The sequence below is a fragment of the Juglans microcarpa x Juglans regia genome, chromosome 4D (genome assembly GCF_004785595.1).
Source record: "Juglans microcarpa x Juglans regia isolate MS1-56 chromosome 4D, Jm3101_v1.0, whole genome shotgun sequence".
Classification (NCBI taxonomy): domain Eukaryota; kingdom Viridiplantae; phylum Streptophyta; class Magnoliopsida; order Fagales; family Juglandaceae; genus Juglans; species Juglans microcarpa x Juglans regia.
The window spans coordinates 14592501-14618808 of NC_054600.1; the positions used below are offsets into that span (position 1 = coordinate 14592501).

Here is a 26308-nt window from a genome sequence, read left to right on the forward strand (position 1 = left end):
TTATGGTTTACCTTATCCCACTTGACCAGATGAAATTTGGGATGAGATTTTTAGTAGATAAGGAATTGCTTGGGTGATGCCTTGGAGGGTGGTGGATCTCTTAGCTTGCTGGAATGGTCTTCAAGGTTGTCCCTAGGTGGCTGCGGTTTGGAGAATGATTCGTTTGTTTCTTATGTGGTGTATTTGACTTGAAATGAATGATAGATGTTTTGAAGATAGGAGCGGACTTTGGTGGAACTTCGAAATCATTTTTTGAAAATATTATTGCTTTGGTTTTCTGCTATTGTACTCGATGGAATTAGTGCTCATTTGTTTCTTTTTCCGGTTCCTAGAATGTAATTAGGTGTTTTCTTTTGTAAACTCTCTGTGTACTTGGGCAACACCTATTTCATTCTTTCCCTCGGGAGCAGATGCCATTTTTTCTTTCGACATTCACTATACAACCTTCTCTAATCGAAAAAATCCTTATATGAAGTTTTCTATATGCACTTTTTGGCCATCAAATTTCATTCCGTATTCACTGCATTTAATTTTTTATGATTATACATCAGAGAATAGACTGTCAGGAACAGCTGATATATCAATATGTGACTCTTAGAGGGCTGTTAAACATCACCATCTTCTCTAGATCTTCAGTCACGTTTCGTATAACTTGGATTCCCTTTGAATCTTCAAAGATATGCATGTGATTATCAAGCACACAGAAAAACCAAACAGCAGTTACATTTCAGAATAGAGCATTCTTTTGACCACCCCACCGACACCCATTCATCGAAGATAATTTTCCACAAATTTGCTGAAACTTGTTGGAGTTAGAAATTCACTATCATTTTTCAAATTTTATCACTCAAATTAATAATAAATCAAAACACTCACAAACCAGCTCATATCACTAATTCAGTAATTTATCATCTTAGTTATAAAACTTTTAGGTGATGTGTTTGTTTTGGGAAATCCAATGTCCTATTGCATTCTGATGTTTTTTTGACTATACAACATAATTATAAAATTTTTGACTGTCACGTTTTGACTTGTTCCTAGAAATTTGAGGGATATTTTTTTGCCAAAATGCCCATGTAAGATGACCTGAAATATTTTAAATTTTATAAAAAATACCACTAATTCATCAAACATAAATAAAATAGGTGCAAAGAAAAAGTAAAGAATAGTGCCAAAATTTTGCACACTTAAATGAGGATAATGCTGTGATTTTATGAGTATAGAATATTGCCTCAAGGGTTTCTACATTCCTGCAAATGTGAGGTTTTTTGGATATCTAGATATTCATGGGCGTTTAGATTCCTTGAGTTATTTGGAATGAAACAAGGAAATGCTTGTGCCTTAGAGAATTACCAAGAATTTTGTTTTTGATGATTAAGAACTACCAAGAATCTTAAAACATACCTTGAGCCAAATACCACATAAAATCCTTCACTAGGTTCACCATTAGCTGAAATCCAAGAAAACCTTGATTTGAGATAGAAATTTATGCAGTCCAAAACCAACTGGCCATGTTTGGTTAATGAAATTTTGAGATTTGTTTTTTGAAAAAACTTTGAGATGCGTTTTTATCGGGTTTTGTGAAGGTAGATAGGAAATTATGCATAAAAATTGTTTTAAAATATATTTTGTGTTGGGATTTTGTGAAAGTGGATGTGAAGAGTTGAAAAGTTGTTAAACTATAAAGTTTTAAGGATATCTTTGTTATGGTGTTTGTAAAAGTTGTTTTGATTTTTGAGTTATAAAAAAAAGTTGTTTCGGTTTTTGAAAGTTCTTAAATTTGGACTTAACCAAACATGGCCAAATCTTCTTAAATGATAGCTTGATTTAACTTCTCATCCACTCATTTATATGTAAATCCTAATTGTATCATGGTATCATAGCCAAGCTTTAGGGTTTAACCTTTTCTTTTCTTAGTTGTTCCTCAACATTTCCAACCTTTTGTTTCTTTGTTATTGGTTTTCCCGGGTGGCAATAGGGGTGGCACTGTGGGCTTTGAATTTGTCCAATCCCTATTGTTGTAGGTCACTTAGTGTCACTTGGGAGGTTGTTGTACTGGTATTGCTTGTGCTTGAGTTCCTTTTATATTGTGGTCAGCATAATCGCTCCATTGCTCGTGGGAAATCACGTTTGCCTGCGTGGTGGATTGTCATGACAGGTAGTGCTGGTGTTGGTTCATGGTGTTTTTGGTGCTTTTGATGGTGGGAGCTTGTGTGGTGTAAACACAGCTGTGTTTGGTGGGTGTTGATTATTGTTGGTGGTTGTTTTACTGTTTGCTGTGGTGGTTCAGTCGTCATTGGTCTTTTCTTGGTGGCAGATATGAGCTTTGACAGTATCCTCTACTGATATAGGGAATTGGTCCTAAACTTATAAACCCGTTAAAGTCACATGACCTTTACAGACACTAGAGACATAATGATGACCTCTGCAAAGTGAACTAATGGGCCCACTTTGCTTTGAGCATAGATGCTCCTGTCAGCATTGTATGGAGACGGGAAAATTGTTAATTAATATCACTCGGGGGTGGTGGTGGACTTATATGTCTAATACAAAATAGAAAAAAAGCAACCCCTAGGGGTTGGCTCAGGTTAACAGGGCTTTGGTCTTGGTGGTATGCTCCCTCTAATCTAAGGTTCATACCCCTTGGATGCAAACAATTTCTGGGAGTCATGCCCCCATTGGTGAAAAGCTAATGATTTACCTTATTTGTGTGATTACGTTAGACAGGTCTGGGGTTTAACTGGATTAATGACATGTTGCATTTGCTTCCGAGATTCGTTGTCATGAAAAAATAGCAATATAGAAAAAAAGCATATTCAATAACAATTATACCATGATTAAATATTCAAATTCTTGTAGAAAAGTATGTCTTTTATAACACTATTCATGTCCACAAACCATAACATTATTCAATTAGTATATGAAAATACATACAGTCAATTATGATTTATGTACTCTCTGTGACCATACATAATTAGGTAATCAATCATCACGAGTTATTCATAATCCAAAGGTAGTGCTCAAAGCTAATTCCATGAGAACCCAATAATTCGAAAATGATAGTCTTATTTTTTCCCGGAAATGATAATCATATATTTTAACGTTTTCAGAAAAATATGAGACATGCCGTTTGTAATTTTAAACTTTTTTTTTGATAAGTAATAAACTTTTTTGATCGAATGCAACTTGGCAAAGCCCATGTACATAGGTAGTATACAAAAGAGTCACCTAATTACACTCTAGCAAGCTGAAAAGAAAGTAAGAACTCATAAACATTCCCTCCCTTTAATACAATAGCAGAAAACCATTGGACCAAAGAAAATACAAAAAAGTTCCAGATTTCCCTCACTGTTCTCTCCTTGTTGTTGAAGCATCTCTCGTTTCTTTCCAACCAAATACACCACAATAAACACAAAAGGACCATCCTCCATGTCGCAGCCAACTGAGAGACTTGATGTTGCCTATTCCAGCATGCTAGAAGTTCCGCCACACTCTTGGGCATAAGCCATGACAACCCAGCCCTACTGATAATGCCATCCCATAACTCCTTCGCCACCTCACAATGCAGACAAATATGATCAATCGATTCACCATCTTTCTTACACAAGTAGCACCACTCCAAAATAATCATCCCATGTTTTCTTAAGTTGTCAGCCGTCAAAATTTTACCTAAAGCCGCAGTCCAAATGAAAAATGCAACTTTTGGTGGCACTGGGACTCTCCATATACCCTTCCATGGGAACACTAAGGGCTGGTGGTCTTGCAGCACCTTGTAGAAGGATTTGACAGAAAATTTCTTGTTCTTTGAGTGTTTCCACAACATTCTATCTCCCACAATTCCACCTATTTTCCTGGAATACAGAAAACTGTAAAAACCTGCTATCTCCTCAACTTCCCAATCCTGCACATTTATGGAAAAGCACAGGTTCCAATACACTGTGCCATTGGCTCGGCATAACACATCTGAAATTGCAGCTTGTTGATTTCCGGCTAATCTGAAAACTCTTGGAAATGCAGCAAACAGGGCTCTCTCGTCACACCATTCATCAAACCAGAAGCTAATACTTGTGCCCTCACCAACCTCCAAACTGGTGTGTTACAAACTCCTTCCACCCCTTTCTAATAAACTTCCAAAGACTCACTCTGTAAGTCACCCTACCCTCCTTAGAACACCAACCCCCACAATCATAGCCATATTTCCCAACCACCACCATTCTCCACAACGAATCCTCCTCCAATTGAAATCTCCACAACCACTTTCCTAATAGGGCTTTATTGAAAGTAATCAAGTTACACACCCCCAAGCCTCCCATCTCCTTTGGGCAACACACTTTTGGCCAACCCACAAGATGAAACTTGTATTCCTCACCCATTCCACCCCACAAAAAGGCCCTAAAAAGTTTTTCAATCTGATTAGCCACCCCCCCCACCGGTAAAGGAAATAAAGAGAGAAAGTACGTAGCAAGATTGGAGAGAGTACTCTTGATAAGAGTTAGTCTCCCACCTTTTGAAAGATAAAGCCGCTTCCACCCTGACAACCTTTTTTCTACCTTCTCTACCACTCCATCCCAAATAGTTTTTGCTTTAAGAGAGGCTCCTAAAGGGAGACCGAGATAACTCATAGGGAGAGCAGCCACTTTACCGCCCATCAAATCAGCTAAATAATCAATATTCCCCACTTCCCCCACTGGAACCAATTCCGACTTTCCCAAGTTCACCTTGAGGCCCGAAACTGCTTCAAAACACAACAGTACAGCCCTTAAAGCTTGAATATTTCCAATGTCAACATCACAGAAAATTAGAGTGTTGTCCACATACAATAAATGGGAGATGGATAATCCATTACTATTGCTTCCTACTGAAATACCAGCCAAGAAACCACCCCTTACAGCAGCTTCCATCATACGGCTTAAAGCATCCATTACTAAAACAAATAGGAAAGAAGATAACGGATCCCCTTGTGTCAAACCCCTCGAACTCTGAAAAAATCCGCAAGGTTTGCCATTGACTAGTACTGAAAACTGGGTGGTCGAAACACAATGTTTAACCCAACCATACCACTTATCTCCAAAGCCACACCTTCTTAACATATAAAGCAAAAAATCCCAGCTCACATGATCATAGACCTTCTTCATATCCAACTTACACATGACTCCTAGTCTACCCTCCCTCACCGGGCTGTCCAAGCACTCATTTGCTATCAAAACCGAATCCAAAATTTGTCGACCCTGAACTAAGGCATTTTGAGGTTCAGAGATTATTTTATCCAGCACCAAACACATGTGGTTTGCTAGCACCTTCGAAATGATTTTATAAATCCACCTACCAAACTTATAGGTTTGCATTCTTTCAATTCCATAGCCCCCACAATCTTCGGGATGAAGCAATAAAAGTAGCGTTAAGGGACTTTTCAAACTTGTGACAAAGATATAACTCTTGAAAAACTTGCATCACATCAACCTTCACTACTTCCGAACACTCTTGAAAGAAAGCGAAGGAAAATCCATTCGGGCCTGGGACCTTTGTCTTTACACATACCACACACCACTTGATGCACTTCGGATTCCTCAAAAGGTCTCTCCAATCAACTTGCAACACTATCATCCAGCTGAACGAAAGACAACCCATCCGGTTTAGGACGCCACTCCTCCGGCTCTTTGAGGAGCTCTTCATAATAGCACACTATATGATCTTGAACATCCTCTGGGGACTGATACACCATATTACCAGAATGAATCACCTCAATTACATTGTTACGCCTGTGTGAATTTGCCATTTTGTGAAAGAATTTAGTACGTTTATCGCCCTCCTTCAATCATGTCAGCCTACATTTTTGTTTCCAAGAAATTTCCTCTAACAATAAAACCTTCTCTAACTCTGCCACCACCTCAATCTTCCTCAGGGAAGCCACTTCATTGACCCCCCTAACTTTTAGAGAATGCAACTCATCCCAAAGAAGACTCTTTTGCTCATCCGTATGTCTAAAGACCTCAATATTCCACTTTTTCAGGTCCAGCTTAAGGGCTTTAAGCTTCCTAGCCACAATGAAACTAGGTGTGCCAAGGAATGAATAGGAAGCCCACCAATTCCTCACCCTCTCCTCGAAGCTAGCCGTTTGAAGCCACATGTTCTTGAATTTGAAATAATGTCTACCCCCATGAATACCCCCACAATCTAACAAAATAAGAAAATGATCTGAGCATACACGTGACAATCTCTTCTGACATAAGTCCGGGTACTAAGTCTCCCAACAAGTAGAGATTAAAAATCTGTCCAATCTTGACGCCCCGCTACCATTAGAGCACGTAAACAACCCCCCAATTAAAGGAAGATCAATCAAGTTAAAATAAAAAATAAATTCCTAGAATTCTTCCATTGCCCTTGTCAACAAAGAGGCTCCCTCTCTCTCACAAGGGAAGCGAACAACATTGAAGTCCCCACACACGACCCGAGGAATTGCCCATAAAGAAAACAAACCCGCCAATTCCTTCCACAAGTATCTTCTTTCACCATCCACATTAGGCTCATACACTCTCGCGAGTGCCCTTCCCCACCCATCCACAATATTCTTGAAAGAACCAGCAACAGAATAATCCCCAATGCACACCTCTACTAGTTTCACCACTCTCCTATCCCACATCAATAACACCCCTCCTGAGGCCCCCAAAGAGGCTAAATAGCTCCACCCACAAACGAATAGCCCCATAAACTTTGAATAATGTTTCTGTCGACATAATACAGTTTGGTCTCTTGAAGGCACATAATATCGACTTTCCAACTACAAAGAAGGGATCGAATGCGTAGTTTCTTGTTAACATCATTGATCCCCCTAACATTTCATGATAAAATTCTAGGCTCTATAAGATAAGCCACTCCCCCGCCCTTCACCCTTTCCCTCCCAACACTACCCTCCTTATTATCATAATTAATAGAACACATCAATCTTTTCAATCCCTGTCTTTTTTAGTTGCTGACTTCAAAGCTGCTGATCTGCCTGATTCGATAGCCCCCAAGAGGGCTTTAAATTGTTCCTCATAGCCCTCACAAGAAATCCCTACCCATTGCTGTAACTCCGCTACCTTTTTCAGCTCCCAATCCGAAGACTGAGGGACTGAACTAGGTAGAATAGCACATAAAGGAATGGGACTACCCATCTCCTTCAGATCAACTTCCCCACTCTCGCCAAACACCATTTGAGAATCCACTAGGTATCCTTCTGACCCCTCCTCCCTTGCAACACCACCACCCTTCTCGACTTTCTTCTAAACTAAGTCTAAGAACCTTTCCCCTGTTGGTCGAGCCAACTGTAACTCACCACACAACGCCTCTGTTGATTTCCCGACGCCCCCCTCGTCCTCTCCCCCAATAGCCGTGCCACCCTTCCACGTAACAATCTCCCACGAAGGAGGCTCCCCCATTGAAGGCCTAAACTACACAAAAGACAGCCTGATCTCTTCATCTGAAACATACCCCCCGTCGAGCTCCTCTACCAACTCTCCTTCCTTGACTTCCTCCCGTTGCAGTGACTGTTCCAGCCCACCATGGTGGTTGACGGCGACTGGCGACACTTGCCGTGCCAGTGTCGGGTCTGGCATGTCACGTGCCGGTGTCACGGGAGGGTGACTACAGTCCTAGCCCGAAATATCGGCTTCTTCCCGATACAACGGCCTCCAAACCCATTTTGGGCCTAAACTCTTGCCCAGCCCGATGTTCTTAATTGACCCAGCCTGAACGCCACCCCTCTCTACTCTTGAATCCGAGTCCTTGCCCAGACCCAACTTTGGTTCACCCTGCCCCTTGGCCCTATAGCTTCTCATCCCCTCGTTAGAGTAATTTTAAGCTTTGCAGCTATTGAATTACCAAGTTGTTTCAACTTGTGCCAATCCTACTAAAAGTGCTAACATAATAGCAATCATGAGTAAAGAAGTGTTTAAAACATTACTCAAGATTAAATAAAACATAAACTTCATAAACTTGATAAATTATTCTATAAGAATAATTTTAAGAAGGTGATAACAATTGAACAAACTTCCTAATAATGAAACAAATTTCAAGGTAATAAATCATGCCTTGCATCTCTAAATATTCTAAAAGATAAATTTATTGGCACCTTTCATAATGATTGAATTTTAAAGTACAAAACCTTAGCAATCTCAAATAGATTTTAAAGCACTAATTCAAAACAATTATATTATATTTTAAAAAAAGGTAGATCAACAAACATTGATTATGTGTGAATAAGAAATAATGAAACCTTTTTAAAGACTAAATTATAAGCAAATGGCTTCCTCAAATAATGCAATTGAATAGAAGTATTGATGTTATTTTGTTTGTTTGCTTTTGTTTGTTTTTATCGGTAAACAAAATGTTATTGATCATAAGAATAGACAAAAGTCCAGGTATACGAGACATATACAAGAGCGTTGCCTTAGCGTGCTAATTCAACGATACAAGAAATTCATGGAAACGCATTCCATTGAAATCAATTACAACCGACCAATGATGTAAAGTATTGAAAAACAATTTCCTAAGCTCTTCCATTGATTGCTCTCGATTTTCAAAGCTTCTGTCATTCCTTTCCCTCCAAATACACCACCATAAGCCTATTGGGACCATCTTCCATATTGCTACAATATGAGAATTACTCGGCATCACCCAAGTTAGTCCCACCCGAGTGAAGAAGTTGTTCCATAATGTCATGGCAATCTCACAGTGAAGTAATACATGATCAACTGACTCCCCACTCTTTTTGCACATACAACACCACTCCATGACAATGAATTGACATTTCCTCAAATTGTCGAGTGTGAGCATCTTCCCCAATGAAGTTGTTCATACAAAGAAGAGTGCCTTTAAGGGTGCCCTTGTCTTCCAAATGCTCTTCCATGGTTGTATGTGTGTGCATGGCTTGATAGATAGAGTAGACAATGAACTTCCCTTTTTTGGTGGGACACCAAAAAATCTTGTCATCAACTTCCCTCCTTATGTGAGTGGAATATATGAGATCATAAAACTCTGATATTGTGTTGACTTCACAATCATGTTCATTTCTGAAAAAGTGACATTCCATTGAGGAGCACCATTTGATAACCAATTGGTCTGCAATTGAGGCTTCTTTCATTCTTGCTATGCCATAGACTTCTGGATAAGCTTCCTTGAATGGCCTGTTGCTACACCATATATCATGCCAAAATTTGATTGAGTCCATCACCGACCTCAAACCGGGTATTTCTAAAGTAGACATCTCATCCTCTTTTTATGTGCTTCCAAAGCCCAACCCCATATGGCCTACTTACCTCATTTGAGCACCAACCTCCCCACGCTTCACCATACCTCGAGTCTATGATATTTCTCCACAAGGTCCCCCCATTCTTTGTGGTATCTCCACAGCCATTTGCCCAACAAAGCCTTATTAAAAACCTGTAAATTCTTGATACCCAGGCCTCCTTTTGATTTGGGAAAGCATATTGGTGGCCCATTTTACCAAGTGAAATTAAAACTCATCATTCATCTCCCCTTCCCCCACACAAGAAATCTCGCTGAAGTTTCTACATGCATTGGGCCACCTGGGTAGGAAGCAAGAATAATGATAAAAAATAAGTTGGCAAGTTTGATAGAGTAATTTTAATTAAAGTAACCCTACCACCTTTGGATGGGTACATCCTCTTCCAGCTAGCCATTTTCCACTCATTTTCTCTAATACATCATTCCAAATTGATTTCGATTTGAATGGTGCACCCAAGGGGAGGCCAAGATATTTCATCAGCAAATGAGATATCTTACATATTAGTAACATCTCTCGCTGGAACTAATTCTGATTTGGTCAAGTTCACCTCCAACCCCGAAGTGGCTTCTAAGCAAAGAAGAAGAGCCCTCAAAGCTTGAATATGATCATTTTTGGCCCCACAAAATATTAAAGTGTTGTTGGCAAATAATAGGTGAGATATACTTGCCTCCCCCGCTGAAAATCCACTGAGGAAACCGCCCTCCACAACTCTTGAGATCGTCTTGCTGATGGCTTCCGTTACAAAAACAAAGATTAGTGGAGAAAGAGGATCACCTTGTCTCAAGCCCCGTGAGCTTTTAAAGAAGCCCATGGGGGTGCCATTCCCCAAGATAGAGAAACATGCTGTTGAGATGCAATGAGTAATCCATGAACACCATTTCGAAGCAAAGCCACAACGTTCAAGCATGTAGAGCAAAAAGCTCCAATTGACCCGGTCATAAGCCTTTTCCATGTCTAGTTTTCACAAAAGTCCCGGCTCTCCCGACTTAAATCTACTATCCAAACATTCATTTGCGATAAGTACCGAGTCAAGAATTTGCCTTCCTCTAACAAAGCTTTGTTGGGGCTTGGATATTAGATTATCCATCGCCAAGATCAATCTATTCGCCAACACCTTCATCATGATCTTCTGCATCCCACTCACCAAGCTAATAGGTCGATAATCTTTTACCTCTACCGTACCGGGCTCTTTGGGAATGAGAGCAATAAAAGTTGCATTGAGACTTTTTTCAAACCTTCCGTTTTCATGGAATTCATGAAAGACGCCCATAATGTCATCTTTGATCACTTCCCAACACGTTTGAAAAAAAGCCATAGAGGAGCCATCCAGACTTGGAGCCTTGTCACCCACCATACTTTTACTGCCTTCTGGATCTCCACCTCTTCAAAGGGTTGCTCAAGCCGTGCTACTTCTTGTGACTCGAGACCATCAAAGGTAAGTCCTTCTAATTTCGGTCTCCAAGGAAATTCTTCTGAAAGCAATTGCTCATAGTACTTTACGATATGGTCGTCAAGTAGCTATTAGTGGATTATATTTATTTGAATTAATTCCTATGTTTTATCTATGTATTTCAGGTATAGACAGATTTGTACAGCTGTATAGGATTTGTAATTTGAATATTTAGATTGGGTAGATAAGTATGGGAAACATATCTTATCGAAGATTTGAATCCCTTTAGGATAGGAAGTCAGATTTCAAATTTCTGATCTGTGTAATCTATTTTTTGCTATTTGATGAATGAGAAGGAACAATAGGAGGTATTCGGCCAAAGAAAATTGTTAGTAGCCACCCCATCCACCTAGTGTCTCGATGGTATTGTTCTTCCTATGTGAATTTGCCACCTGAAGGAAAAACTTGGTGCATTTGTTCCCCTCCTTCAACCATAAGGCTCTCGATTTTTGCCTCCAAGTTATTTCTTCCAATAATGTAACCATCTCAAGTTCATCAGACACTTTGACTTTACGAGCTTCTCCTCTGCGGATAGTTCCCTAACCTCTTCCATGCTCTCCAATCTGTTGAGTTATTTGAACATAGTATGTTTTTGGCCTTCAGCATTGCCAAACATCTGCTCATTCCAAGCCTTCAGGTCTTTCTTCAAAGCCCTCAATTTACTTGCCATGACATAGCTTGGGTTTCCCTAAAATTGATATGAAGACCACCATTGTCGGACTCTCTCGATAAAACCCTTTGATTTCAGCCACATATTTTCAAACTTAAACTACTATGGGCCTCCAGGAATACCTCCACCATCAAGGAGGATGGGAAAATGATTTGAGCAAAGCCTAGAGAGTCTCTTCTGAATAAGATTCGGGTAGTGAGCTTCCCATTCAGGTGATACCAAGAATCTATTGAGCCTTGGCCAAGAGGGGTTGTTCTCAGGTATTTGACCAAGTGTAGGAACCACCTGCAGGAGGAAGATCTAGTAAATCTTGTTCAAAGATGAAGTTTGAGAATTCTACCATTTCCAAATTGGAACTAGAGCCACCCAATCTTTCATTCAGGAATTGAGTTACGTTGAAGTCCCACCAATACACTAAGGTAGGTCCCATATCTTGTTTACACAAGCCAACTCATCCCATAATAAGTTTCTTGCTTGGTCTATGTTAGGACCAAAGGCACCTGCAATAGCCCATTGGAATCCATCCACAACGTTCTTGAACAAACAAGCTACCATGTAGTCTCCTACACAATCTTCCATCTTCTCCTCCACCCTTTGATCCCACATCACTACAATGCCTCCCGAGGCTCCATTGGATGGCAAATGAGTCCATCCCACTTGACTACATCCCCAAAAACTTCTAACTGTATTTAAAGTGATGAGTTCTAATTTCGTTTCTTGTAAACATACAATGTTTTCTTTCCATTTCTGAAGCTGGTTTCTTATTTTGAGGCATGTTCCCATCTCACTCAGCTCCCTTACCTTCCACGAAATGATTTTTGGCTTCATAAAACTGCATCCATTGCCCTTCCCTTCGATCTTGCACAGCCTGAACACCTCTCTCTATCTTCGTAATTAACTGTCGAGTTGACTCTTTTTAGTTCTCTAGCTCTTTTCTTTGCTGAACTGAACTCATTTTCTGGGGGGTTTGACCAGCCTCTATGGCTGTAAGAAGAGCCATGAATTGGTCCTTGAAGCCATCACTGTTGATACACAATGGTGAATCTCCTTAACCTTGTGCAGTACCCATTCTGACACTTGATGTTACTGTTTCGACTTGGATGCACAGAATTCAGTGGGAGGACTTCCTCCCAGGTTTCTCTTTCACTGTCTGTGAAGCTCATCTGGGGTGCCTTCGTCAGGTCAAATCTCGACCCTTGGCTGTGTTCTTCCATATCCCTGTTGAGATCGTACACCACCATAGCCCCTAACATCTCTGGTAGAAGTTCTGCTCCTGGTACAAGCATTTCGCACTGCCCTTCCACTACTAGAGCCCTATTCAAGCTCGTCCCTCCTGTGTGTTTCGAAGCTGCCAGAGGTATCCCAAATGTCTTTCCGTCACTTTCCGCTGCCTGTGTGTCCTTTTCTGTGTCGGAAACATGTTCTACGGTCAAATCACAAGTCGCCAGTGTTCTCGCCATTGTATCGTCCACCGGGATGCTGGCCTCCTGATCGTCGTGTTCTGGCGATGGATATTTTAGTTTTGATTTTTGTTCATCTCCCTTGGCGTGCTGGTTATTAGCTTATGTTGAGTTTTTCTGACAAGTTTGTTTGTTATTCCTTTCTTTCTTTTTTTTTTTTAATATCTATATATACTTTTGGTTATTGTGTTGCCTATTGGTTATTGTGTTTGTTATGCTTATTTTTCTTTTCTTTTCTTAGGCCTTGGAGTTTTGTTTAATTTGGCTCAAACGTTAGTCACAATTTAGAGGAGAGTACCTATCAAAAACCAATTTAGAGGAGTCATTTGTGGGGAGGGGGCAAGGGATTCAAAGATTAAAAATCCTGATATTTGTTCATGTACATAACATTCCTGACCTATGGGGAGGGGTGTTATAGTCCCCCCCCCAACACTCCCAGCGGGGTCTTCTCCCTTGATTGGAGAGATGGCTACCGGAATGCAACAAGAAAAAAGAAAAGGATTCGCATCCATAAAACAGATGGAGTCTGTTTTGAAGGCTTAAATCTGTTAAATTGAAGATAGAGTCTGTTATGAAGGCTTAAACCTGTTATATTGAAGAATAGGTGTCTCCAAGGTTTTACACTGAGTCTGTTGTATAATTATTTTTTATAGGTAAAGTGGGCCCATTAGTTCAAAGCTTGAACAATAATTGACATAAAATCTATTACTTGACTCAATAAAATTTAATTTTACCTATCAAAGAAGAAAATAATTAACATATAATAATTAGTTCATCAGCTTATAGACTGAGTCTGGTGTATAATAATTAGTTCATCAGCTTATAGACTGAGTTTGTTGTACAATAATTATGGAGTCATATGGCCATGATTGGTTAGTAGAATTTTTAAGGATTTTCTAGAAGTTTTGAAAAAAAATTTGAGACATGTTTTTATTGGATTTTGTGAAAGTGAGTAGGAAAAATGAGAAATCGTTTGGATTTTTTTTTTTGATAAGTAAGAAAGAGATTTTATTAATCCACGTAATTAGGTGATGCCCAGGTACGCAGGAAGTATACAAGAAAATCCTACAAGCTAAGCGCTGCGAAAAGCAGCATAAAAGTCATTAAAATCTGTTCCATTCATTACAATAGATGATGCCCAAAGTAGCAATGGATTATTTTTTTTTTTGAAATGTGTTTTTATTAGAGTTTGTGAAAGTGAATAGGTAGTTTGAAAATTGTCTAGATAAAATTTTTGTAAGATGTTTTTCAGGTTTTTTGGGGAAAAATGAGAAAAGTTGTATCTAGAAAAATGATTAAGTGAGAAGCTTATTTATTTTTTTAGAATTAGAACTTTTTAAGACCATAGAATGTACCTGCTAATTATGACCTTTTCTGGATTTAAAAGATGTTTGGATTGAAGTTGAAAAATTCTTGAATACAAGAATATTATTAGTCATGCCCAAGGTCGCAATTGTGAATTTAAATACAAGAACAATTAGGCACCTTTAATGTGATAAATAGGCTGCTATCAAGTTTCCATGTGATCTGGTATGATCACCATAGTTCTGTAAGTTGAGGTGAGACTAAAGCATCTATCTCTTCTCACTCAGGCAAAATACATGCTTTTACAATTGTAAAAATCCTGCTTTAGTTTAGATATAAAATTGTGTTATGCTCCTTACAAGTATTGGTGTTTAAAATACCAAGACTTTTTTATGTATGCTGATGTGGCAGACTTCCACATCAGCAGACTTCTGTGTGTCAATAAAGATGCTTGCAAATAGATTTATTCTATACAATTTGAATTTAAAGTGCCTCCATGTCCATTATGTTTCTTAGTGCTCTTAGGGCAGAAGATGGAGTTCTTTAGCTGGTTTTGCCTAAGATAATACCTTACATTTTGCTGGATAGAAAATTTTCATTTTGCATAGATTAGAAATATATAGATTTTTTTTTTGCAAGTATACGTTAGAAATATATAGATATGTTATGTGTTAGAACTAAAACCTCTGTAAGCTTTTTAATATTTTGATACAATTTTGAATTCAGCTATCATAATCATTATAATTTAAATGATTGGTACGTGGATTAATAAAATCTCTTTCTTACTTATAAAAAAAAAATTTAAATGATTGGTAAATAACATCAGTGTCTCATGTTCAGGTTGTTAGTGGAGTGCTTTGCCAAGTACTGTGTGGTACCTGAAGCTATTCGGCATTTCCGTGCCCTTAAAAACTTTGAGGGGGGAACAAAAGTTTTACATAATGAAGGAAACCATGGGGATCCACTATCTTTGTATCTTAGGGCTTTATGTCGAGAAGGTACACATGTTTTTCTTAGAATAAATTCCTTGGCCTTTAATTTGTTGCTCTCTTTTTATTACTTGTTGGCTACAGATTTTAAATCATACAACCCAAAATCCATGCAATTGTGTTGAAAAGAGGTTAAGCCTATCTGGAGCTATATCTGCAAGCAAGGTAGAATGGGAACCAAACTGTCATTCATATACTTCTTCAAAGACTTTATGCTTTTATGAGACCAAGAAGCTGATTCCTAAGCTTCTTTATAGTGGGCATAATATTGTCCATCAAGTTCTTTTATATGGTCTCTAATGTCATCATTGTTAGGTCATTCATTAGTTGAATGAAGTGTAGAAATGCTTTCTTTTCTTAAGTGATCATGTGTTATTAACCTGATGCAAATAGGTTGGCAGACACTTTTTCATGTGGTTTTCTGATGAGGCCATGAAGAAGAGTTCATGACTGTTAAAACTGTGTTATCTTCAATTTTGGCCTCAGAGAGTTTGCTTCTGGAGCTCATATGTAGCCAGCACTGGAGATAGGGCTTATAGGTACAAAGTTTGGTCTAGATTTCTAGTAGTTTCTATGATGCTTGGGTGTGCTTTCTTAGGTTTTAAGCTACGAACTTGTTAGGAAAAAACTGAGTATGTTTAAATATCCATATTGGTTTAACAAGCATTTACAGAGATTTTACTTGCCAGGCAATTCTAGTAAGCTTAAAAATTTGGTTTGGTAAATCCATTCTGTTGAGTGTGACATGCACATTTGACCCATTTATCTAATGTGCTCTTGTCATTTAATTTCAAATGACAGCGTGTTGGCAGTGATAAAGTTTTATATTAGATATCTCAATTCTCATCATTTCTTTTGGGAGGAGTGAGCTTGTACCAACCTTTTCATATTACTGAAATGTATGAAGTATAATGAGAGGGCTTGAAATGTACCAACCCTTTGATGCTATCCTTTTATACAGGAAGTATACATGAACTCACTAAACAAAAAAGGGGAAAAGAGCTATACAATCATAAAAATTAGAAATAGAAAAGGGAACACCATAATGGGCCTTTGTCCAATATACAAGGCGTTTAAAACATAAAACTTAAACTCCGATACCAGTCTTTCAAGATCCTCAATGCTACGCTGGTTTATTTGACTCCATATGCACCAGAGAATGTGTAATGGGACCATCTTTCACAATGAAACATGCTGATGGTGGCCAAACTGTCTATTCCAACAAGTGGAAAGCTCCAACACCTGTGAAGGCATCACCCGCTTAACCCAGAAGAGACTGAAAAAGATGCTCCATAGAAAGCTAGCAACCTCACAATGTAAGAGTAAGTGATGCCCCATCTCCTCATTTTTCCTATACAAGCCTCCTAAGGATGATACTATCATGCCAGGCCTCCTCACGTTGTCCAAGGTAAGTATTTCTTTAGTGCTGCTGTCCATGCGAAGAAAACCACTCTTGGAGGAACCGCATTCTTCCAAATAAGCTTCCATGGGAAAGGCTCCTTGGCTTGATTACATTGCATCTTGTAGTATGAACTCACCTCAAAGTTGCCTCTCCTAGATGGGATACAAACCATTTTATCAACACTATTATGTTCCATCCCACATGAATACAACTTGTTGAAGAATGATGAGAAAAGGTCCAACTCATTTGCATCCCTAGTAAAGACGACACCTGGTTGAGCTGAAACATGCCGAGGATTACAGAGGTCTGCCACATATGCTTCCTTCATGCAAGCGATTCTATAAGGAATGAAAGGTACTTCTCAAGGATTGATCACAGTTGAGTTGTAAAGTTAAGAGAAAAGTGAGGAAGAAGGAGAAAGGCACAAGGGAAACATGAAAAAAGTGAACTACTATTGACTATCAGCATACATGTTTTTATCCTAGGGTGACTATAGCATAATTACAACAATAACCTCTTGCTATAAAAATAACTAGTCCTTTATACAAATTACAGTAACTCTAACACTCCCCCTCAAGCTGGAACATATAAATCAAACATGCCCAGTTTGTTGGAGAATCCTTGAAAGGATGTGCGGTAATTGTTGGTGAGAATATCACCTAGCTGATCTTTGGAGCGAACAAAGGGAGTGACAATCTCTTTTCGCATTAATAAATCTCGAATAAGATGACAATAAACTTTGATATGTTTCGTACACTCATGGAAGATTGAATTGTTAGCAATCAAGGATAGTGGCTTGATTGTCGGAGTGCATCTACATAGGAGTAGAAACATCAAGACCCAAGCCACGAAGGAAAGAGCGAACCCATAACATCTCGGAAGCAGTGTGAGCCATTTCTCTATATTCAACTTTAGCACTAGAGCGGGCAACAACATTAATGCTTTTTTCTATGCCAAGTAACAAGATTACCACCAATAAAGGTACAATAGCCAGAAGTGGACTGTCTATCAGACCAACTTCCAGCCTTGTCAGAATCACTAAAACCAGTGATAGACAAATTAATGGCTGGTTTGTATAACAAACCTCAACCAGGGGCACCCTTCAAATAATGCAAGATACGAAAAATGCATCAGACTGAGGTTGCCGGGGAGCAAGCATATGCTGACTAACCACTCCAACAGCATAAGTAATGTAGGGCGAGTCACAGTAAGATAAATTAACTTCCCAACCAATCGACGATATTGACCGATATCCGTGAAAAGAGAGCCAGCTAGAATGATCTGGTAGCTTTAAACTATTTTCTTTTTGCTATGTTCATTTTTATTCCTTGGACCAAAACTTAGAAATGTTTCTTAGCTAGAAGTCATTTTAATTTCAGGCAGGATTGTTGATTTGCTAGAAGCTTTAGAGGCCATGGCAAAAGATCACCAACTAATGCCACCACGTGCCATGATCATGAGCAGAAAGTACCGGACTTTGGTGAGCTCATGGATTGAACCACTACAAGAAGAAGCGGAACTTGGATACGAGATTGATTACATTGCTAGGTGTGCTTTATAATGAACATGCTACAATCGCTGAAAAGTCCATTTTTCTCTATTTATTTATTTAGCAATTTCACTTTGGATTAAAAAGAACTTGTCATAAATTAAAAGCATTTATTTAGCAATTTCATTTTCTTATGATTTGTTGAAAGCATCAATAAGCATGCCTTATAATTCTCAACTTTCTGTTTTTCAACATCTTATTTTCAGACGGCTTAATCCTCTGGTCAGTCTTGCACAGCTACATTGTTTCTCATCTGCATCAGTATAATATCAACAAATTTTATTCGTTTGGAACTGCCCCCTTGTTCTCATTAGCTTGTAAATTATTTATGTTTTGCTCATTCAAGTTTATAAGCTTTCTTTTTTACTATTGTTCTGAGTCTAACTAGGACCAAATATTAATGTAAAATGGTTTTCGAACGCTGGGATAGAAATGGGCACACAAACGCACACACACACACTCTCTCTCTCTATATATATTCCTCTTTCTCTTTCTTGCCTGTTACTCTTAATTATGCCATGACTTGCCAACACATCCAACATTTTCCTATTCAAATGCGGGAAGCATTCCTACGTGTTAAAGCTTCCAACCCAAAAGCTTTAGCCACTCAGTGGGGAGGCCCAACTGTAAGAGCCAGCTGTCAAGTCAGACCATACCACCATTGAGTGTGCTGCAAATAGAGGTCTTTTTTTTTGTAATATTCATTCCATACTTGGTGGATATATTACTGTTGTATACCTAAAATTAGGGATTCTAATTGATATTGTTGATCCCATAATTGGGACATAGATTTCATTATTTGTTCAGCTGTATTCTATTTAAAGAGGATTGTTCTATGAGCATATGGAGAATTTCCAGCAACTCTCATCTTTGTTTTAAAACCAAGTAAAGAAACCAGCACTACCCTACTAAGTTTGAGAAAAAGACACTTAGGCCTGACACTTGGAGTTCAAGAACAAACAATTTGGGATCCAATATTATGTTAGAGCATTCAACCCAAAAGCTTAACCTAGTAGACAGAGAGGTCCAACAAATACATATACCCCTAATCAAGCAGGCACTTGACTAATGTGGGATGAGCCATTATCCCGGCAGCACATAATCATTTAAATGCTGCTCAGGCAAAAGTCCTAATAGATTGTAGCTAAATTGCTACTTTTGGTTGTCAAAAGTGACCTAATCCGTCTGTACTGTGATCATCCATAGGCCATGGACTTGGATCTACCAAATGATAGAAATGCCTGCGCAAGATCCAATTATAAACTATAAAGCACTTCCCTCGGTTACATGTAACCCTGGTAAAGAAGGGCTTTTGGGGTCTTATGATCACCCCCCCCCTCTCTCTCTCTCTCTCTCTCTCATTGTAGTCCTAAACTGAAAGTGTCCTCTGACATCAGCCCTCCATATAGGCAATATAAGGCAAATTTCCAAATGTCATATTTCAAATATGTTCAATGGTTCAGAAACGTATTAATTTATACATATGCATGCATTACCATATCTTTCTTCAATGTACGTAGCATATATATAGATGTATGCATACACAATCTCATACACAAGCCTATCTTTACTACTAATTCGTTGAGAAAGATTTTGCTTTCTGCGGGAATAAATAGTGAAGAGCTATGCTTATAAGAGCTTTAGAAACGAAACAGTGTGATAACTTTAGAAACGAAACAGTGTGATAACTTGCTAGATTTGGATCATAGAATTGGGTCATGGAAAGTAAAGAATCGAAGGGAAACTTGAGATTCTACAAGGTCTTTGGTGGAAACAAGTGATTCACTGTCGCAGAATCATAATTCAAATCTAGAACTGGAATGAAAGGATTTCGTCATTTTTTTCAAGTTAATTTTGCCTCTTTTTATCTTTTTATTTTTTACAGGCATGTGTTACCGCTCATCTAATGCATATCCTGATACTAATTCTACTATTAAGGTATTAACTGTCTTTGCATGTTGATAGGTATATTGCAGAGGGTGGGCTTACTGGTGAGCGCAAACGATGGGTGCCTCGAAGGGGAAAAACTCCTCTTGATCCAGATGCTGATGGATTTATATACTCAAACCCCATGGAAACCTCCTTCAAGCAAAGATGTCTTGAGGATTGGAAGGCACACCATCGAAAGCTTCTGAAAACCTTACAGAATGAAGGAGTTGCTGCTTTAGGGGATGCATCAGAGTCTGATTATATCAGAGTGGAGGAGCAGTTAAAGAAAGTTATAAAGGGTCCCGACCAGAACATTTTAAAGCCCAAGGCTGCGAGTAAGATGATTGTATCTGAATTGAAGGAAGAACTTGAAGCACAAGATCTTCCGACTGATGGAACTAGAAATGTTCTTTATCAGCGTGTGCAGAAAGCAAGGAGAATAAACCGCTCTCGTGGTCGGCCCCTTTGGGTTCCTCCAGTTGAGGAGGAAGAAGAAGAAGTTAGTCTTCACTTATCACTTTTTTTGTGCTATTTAGTCTATTGTTTAATCAGATTAATGTTTCTTTTGATCTACATATTACATTTTATCTTTAGCATAATTCCTCTACCTGAGTACATTGCCATTCAAATTTCAATATGATTTGCCTGGCAGGTTGATGAAGAGCTGGATGAACTAATTTCTAGGATCAAGCTTCAAGAAGGAAATACAGAGTTCTGGAAACGCCGCTTTCTTGGAGAAGGCTTTAATGGTGATCATGGGAAGCCTTTGCAAAATGAAGAATTAGAACCTACAGATGTGATGGACGATGTTGAAGTAGAAGATGGTGCAAAAGAGGTTGAAGATGATGAGGCTGATGAGGAGGAGGAGGTAGAGCAGACTGAGAGCCAAGATGGAGAGAGGGTAAAGGACAAGGAAGTTGAAGGCAAGAAGCCTCTTCAAATGATTGGAGTCCAATTATTGAAAGATTCTGACCAAACAACTACCTCATCCAAAAAGTCAAGGAGAAAAGCGTCTCGAATGTCAGTGGAGGTATGAAAGTCCATAATGGTTCCATTTCTAGTACTTCTTTTCCATTCTTCTTTTGGGCAGTGTCTCTACCATCAGTTATTTGTTTAATAATTTAACAGTTCAAATTACCTATAAAAAAAAACAATTTAAGTCGCAAATAAATCCTATTTGTAGGTCAATTACCTTATTATGATTATTCTTTGTCATGCAATAGGTTTTGGGGTTAATATGGATACTTGATTTGAAGTTGTCCATAAGGATGGAAATGCTAAAATCTTGCATGCCATGGTGTATAGTAGGTGTGGGGGGAGGGCCACTGGACCTACCCTGCCCTCCCCAAGGGCTGGGGCTGGTGGCTTAAAGATATATCTCCAAGCGAGCGGGTTGCAGGTTGGGACTTGCTTGGGTGAAAATCTGCCCGCCCACGTAGAATATATAATGAAAAAACCCTAATTTTACCCCTCCCCTCATTTGGTTTACAGACACACGGCCCCTCCTCTCCTCTTCTCTTCTTTTTCTTCCAACACATCAGAAATCGCCTGCCCCACGGCCATGACTGGCTGTGGGTATCTGCGCAGACCCACAGAGCATTTGGGTGCAGATATTTTTATTTTTTATTTTTTTTAAATCTGTGGACATTTTTAGTTTGGATCTATATATTATGCTTGGATCTACTGATTTTGGATTTTTTGGTTTAGTGATTGGAATCTTTGGATGTGTGTTGGTTTAGCATATATTCTGGATCAGTTTTGTATTGTGGAGACCGGATTGTGGCCTGAAAAGTCTGCTGCCCATATGGCAGGGGTGGACAGTCATGGTGTTTGGGCGGGGCCAAGGGAAGGTGGAAAGGGACCGGGTGATGCTGCTACCCACCAGTATAGGGGGGGTAGCACCCCTAAAGTCTGTATAGAAGGAGCTTGATTGTGATACTGGGAGGCTTAGGTACCACCTGATACACCCACCAGTATAGGGCGGGTAGCACCCCTAAAGTCTGTATAGAAGGAGCTTGATTGTGATACTGGAAGGCTTAGGTACCACTTGTATCAGGTGTTCGATTAAGCTTTTCACAAAATATGACATTGTCAAAATAGATGCATATGGATTAGTGAGATTCTAAACTTATGAAAACAGCCTGAGGCAATATTATAGAAATTAACACCATTCAATGTTACTGTAGAATTATTAAAAAAGACGAAGGTGTAATAGTAAGATCTTAGCATTCTTTATTGTATATAAAGCTACTAATGGTTAATATGTTTAAACAGTTGTACTTGTCTTTTTGCATGTCTGGTTTAATTTATTTGGTTTATCAATCGGATGTTTTTAGTTTATTTAATTAGAACTTTGAAGGCATGTGCTTGGTGTATAAGTGTGTACACTAGTTTTCGGTTTTTGTTTCCACCAGCTGGGGAATAAAGATTTCCATTTTTGTTTTAGGGCCTTACCTCAGAATATGTTTTTGTGGATGGACACAGGACGATGCCGATGAAGACTGGTTTCCTGAAGATATTTTTGAGGCATTTAAGGAGCTGAGAAAAAGGAAGGTGTTTGATGTGTCGGACATGTATACAATTGCTGATGTCTGGGGTTGGACATGGGAAAGAGAGCTAAGGAATGCACCTCCTCGGAGATGGTCGCAGGAATGGGAAGTTGAGTTGGCAATTAAAGTTATGCTGAAGGCAAGTTCCTATATCTTTTCTCACTTCCATTCACCTGTGTTATGTATAGGAATAGAAAAATAAAGACAGGAATTGTAGGGGTTGGAAGTTTATCTCTGACTGAGGTTCACTGTCATTATCTCCCAAGTCACAATAATATCTCGACAAGATATAAAGATAAGGATAAAATAGTTTTACAGGCGATATGTCCCATCTTACATAAGTTCTTCCTGGCTCAAGATAATCTTCTTTAACACTCCCACTCAAGTTGGAGACTATATCCCATCTTCAAGCGGATTGATTCTACCCGACCACAACCAAGGGCCTTGGTAAATAAATCTTCCAGTTGAATTTCTGACTTTACATATGGAGTGGTGATTTCTTTAGTGATTAACTTGTCATGATCAAAGAGGCAATCTATTTCGATTCGTTGTTTTGTTCATGTGTCTGTGGGTTGCTACCTGATTATCCACTATAAATCCCATTTCTTGAAGAAAATCTCTCTACACAACCTCACAAATATTTTTTTTTTGATAAGCAAACGATTGTATTGATGATAGGCATAGCCCCAAGTACACAAGGTATACAAGAGATAAGACCTATCTAGGTCGCAGCAACAGAAACAAGAAAATCATGAATATCTAGGCCATCATAACCTCACAAATTTTGCGGGACATACTTTAATGTTCTGCTTCAGCACTAGACTTGGCACCAGCAATCTGTTTTTTACTCTTCCGTGTCACTAAATTATCTCCCAGAAATGTACAATATCCAGTCTTAGAGCTTCTATTTAACGGTGAACCAGCCCAATATGCATTTGGGTACTTTTATATTCAAGTGTCAATTAACTCCATCATCCAGTTTGAATGTAATCGATGCAGTAAGAGTAAATATTATTTTTAGGTTGATTTTTCCATAATACCCTTAACTATCATACTTATAAAAAAAATAGTCTCAATTATCAGATTTATTTTTAGTAGATGGAGGCTGGAGCTATGTTGGTAGAGGGAAAAAATACCCTTGACTATTATATTTATTTTTAGTAGATGGAGGTATGGTGGTAGAGGGGTTGTTGAGGTTGGCTACGTCTTGGGTTCAAATCCTACTCCTGAAGAGAGAATGATATATTGATGCTATGTTGCTAATGTTTCCCAACTGATTTGGAGGGGCTTTATCTCTTCGTGAAGACTATAATTTGAGCAGAGCTCAGTGTGATAGGTTTGGAGTTTTGGTGTTGTATTTTATTACATTATGTGTACTATATAACAAGTGCCTTATACGTTGAATTTTCTGAACATTACATGAACTGTATCTATTATCCTGTATGAGTCTTGTTTTCTTACAACTATATTGTTTTGGATGTCCCTAAAATTCTCCCCATCTCTCAAGACTCCCCCTATTATTTAAATGGTCATTTGTTGCATAAAAGACTCTTTGATTTCTGATTCCCAAAAGACCTTTTAATTTCCATTTCTCAAAAGATCCTCTGGGCTTCCACTTCAATTGTAGTCATCACACAAAAAATAGGACTTTTTTAATTTTTTTTCTTTTCCTATAATGAATTTAGGGATTTTTTTCCCATGCATATAGTTTGGGTGTGAGACTACTTTGCCTGAAAGTCGAAGTATCTATTATCAAAATATGCTTTGGCTTCTATATCACCAACTCTTATCAATATGTCTGTATTTTGAGACTTGATGTGACCATTTTAAAACTCCCCACATCATAACACGCTAGTAACACGTTTGCCTAAACATATATTGCCATTCCATGCTCTCCATATTTGGCGGGACCTCCCAAGAATATAGTGAAAGACTAAAGTATTTATTTGGTATCGTTTCATTGGTTTGGAGACTATACTGCTCCAATAGAAGCATTTGCTTTAATTGTATTGTTCTTTTTGAAAGATTGAAATAATGAATATTCAGGTAATAGAGTTGGGTGGAACACCCACTATTGGGGACTGTGCCATGATCTTGCGTGCTGCAATAAGGGCTCCAGTGCCATCAGCATTCTTGAAGATATTGCAGACAACACATAGTCTTGGCTATGCATTTGGGAGGTGAGATAATGTTCTCTATTCGAGGAGAATGAAAAAAAAAATAGAGGTTTGATTTTCTTGATCTAAAAATTAGGCTGTCTACACAAGATTGTAATTTGATATTTTTATGGATTGTTTGTGCATCATATTGCAAAACCGGGAGCTTTTTTACTGCATTTAAGTTGAGTCTTGCCTCTTCCTAATAGCATGCCAGATATCTTTTTGAAGATACAAACTTGGCAATTTCAACATGAAGTATCATTCATCAGAAAAGTTTTTTAACAAGAGAGCCTTAAATTATGTATATTTTTGTTGGCAAACCAAAACCACTCCAACATAATCTCATTTGCGGTTTCTTCTATTGCAGTCCCCTTTATGATGAAATCATCTTGCAATGTCTTGATCTTGGAGAACTAGATGCAGCCATTGCAATTGTTGCAGACTTAGAGACATCTGGGATTACAGTTCCAGACCAAACCTTGGACAGATTGATTTCTGCTAGACAGACGATTGACATTACTGCCAATGATGTACCCTCCTAGCTGCGGTTTATAATTCTAGTTCCCTTTCGAATAGCCTGATTCTGGAAGAGCAAAACAGTATTTGTTATGGTGGCACAGCAGACAAGTAGCAGCTTCCGTTGCTACAAATCTGTGTAGAAGATGACGGACGGTATAGATGTCTCAACTTCTCCGATAATAGCAACATTTATTAATAATAACAAAAATTTGTGCTTAGGTCTTCCAAGAGAGTAGTGTGGTCACTTACCCTGATCTAGTGCATTTTCAGTTTGTAATTGAGACTCAAACGCATCAAATTAACCAAATCACTGATACTAATTATATAGAATCTTGCATAGATGTCTCTTTCCTTTTTTCCTAGGATACTATTCAGCTATGTACCATCTATATATTATTGGTATGAATTTCAAACCAAGCATGGATGTGCAAGCTAAGTATGTGCAAATCAAATCCTGCACAGATTGAAGGAAAAAAACAACTGATAAAGTACTTAGTTTTTGTGTCTACGGAGTCTCAATTTGATTTGAATCATTTTATTTTGTCATTCTATAGGGAGTCCTGAAAAGCTAAAAAGTTGAGAGAAGTTTGTTAATGTCGTTAAAAGAATTGGTGTCAGATTTTTAATGGATATTGGAGTTGTAGCAACGGCTCTCTCTTTCTTTGTACAAGAGTGCGAGCATCAGTTTCTTTGACCCCTTTTGTTATTCAGTTAGTTTAATTAATTAGCCACCAAGGTCTATAAATTAGTGAGAATCAAGAAATGGTGGGTGGATCTTTTCCATTGTGGACGGGAGGAGGAGATGGCCTATGGGGTAAGCTGACGGGAATGCATCTTTAGGATAAAGACGTGACCCTTGTTGCCAAGTTGCGCACATTTGTATTTGCACGACTAGCGATTAAAGAGAGAAACAAGTCTTTTTGCTTTACAAGGAGATCCCTGATGCTCTAGATGGTTGGTTCAATTTCCCAATATGTTGATGATACAACTTTGTTTAGGGCCTTGTAGACAATCTCGAGTCCCCTTCTGGAATAATTTGTT

At 38.6% G+C, this 26308-nt stretch overlaps 1 protein-coding gene across 1 annotated transcript in view; it reads left to right on the top strand.

Annotated features, from left to right (window-relative positions):
• Window positions 1-25597, top strand: part of LOC121259641 — a 64574-nt gene extending 38977 nt beyond the window's left edge. Inside the window, exons 7-13 of the mRNA XM_041161291.1 lie at window positions 15012-15169; window positions 17942-18110; window positions 20077-20539; window positions 20693-21070; window positions 22525-22728; window positions 24636-24769; window positions 25116-25597. Of these exons, the coding sequence (XP_041017225.1) occupies window positions 15012-15169; window positions 17942-18110; window positions 20077-20539; window positions 20693-21070; window positions 22525-22728; window positions 24636-24769; window positions 25116-25290 (1681 nt within the window). The 3' untranslated portion in view covers window positions 25291-25597. The remainder of the gene's footprint in view (window positions 1-15011; window positions 15170-17941; window positions 18111-20076; window positions 20540-20692; window positions 21071-22524; window positions 22729-24635; window positions 24770-25115) is intronic.
• The last annotated feature ends 711 nt before the right edge of the window (window positions 25598-26308 follow it).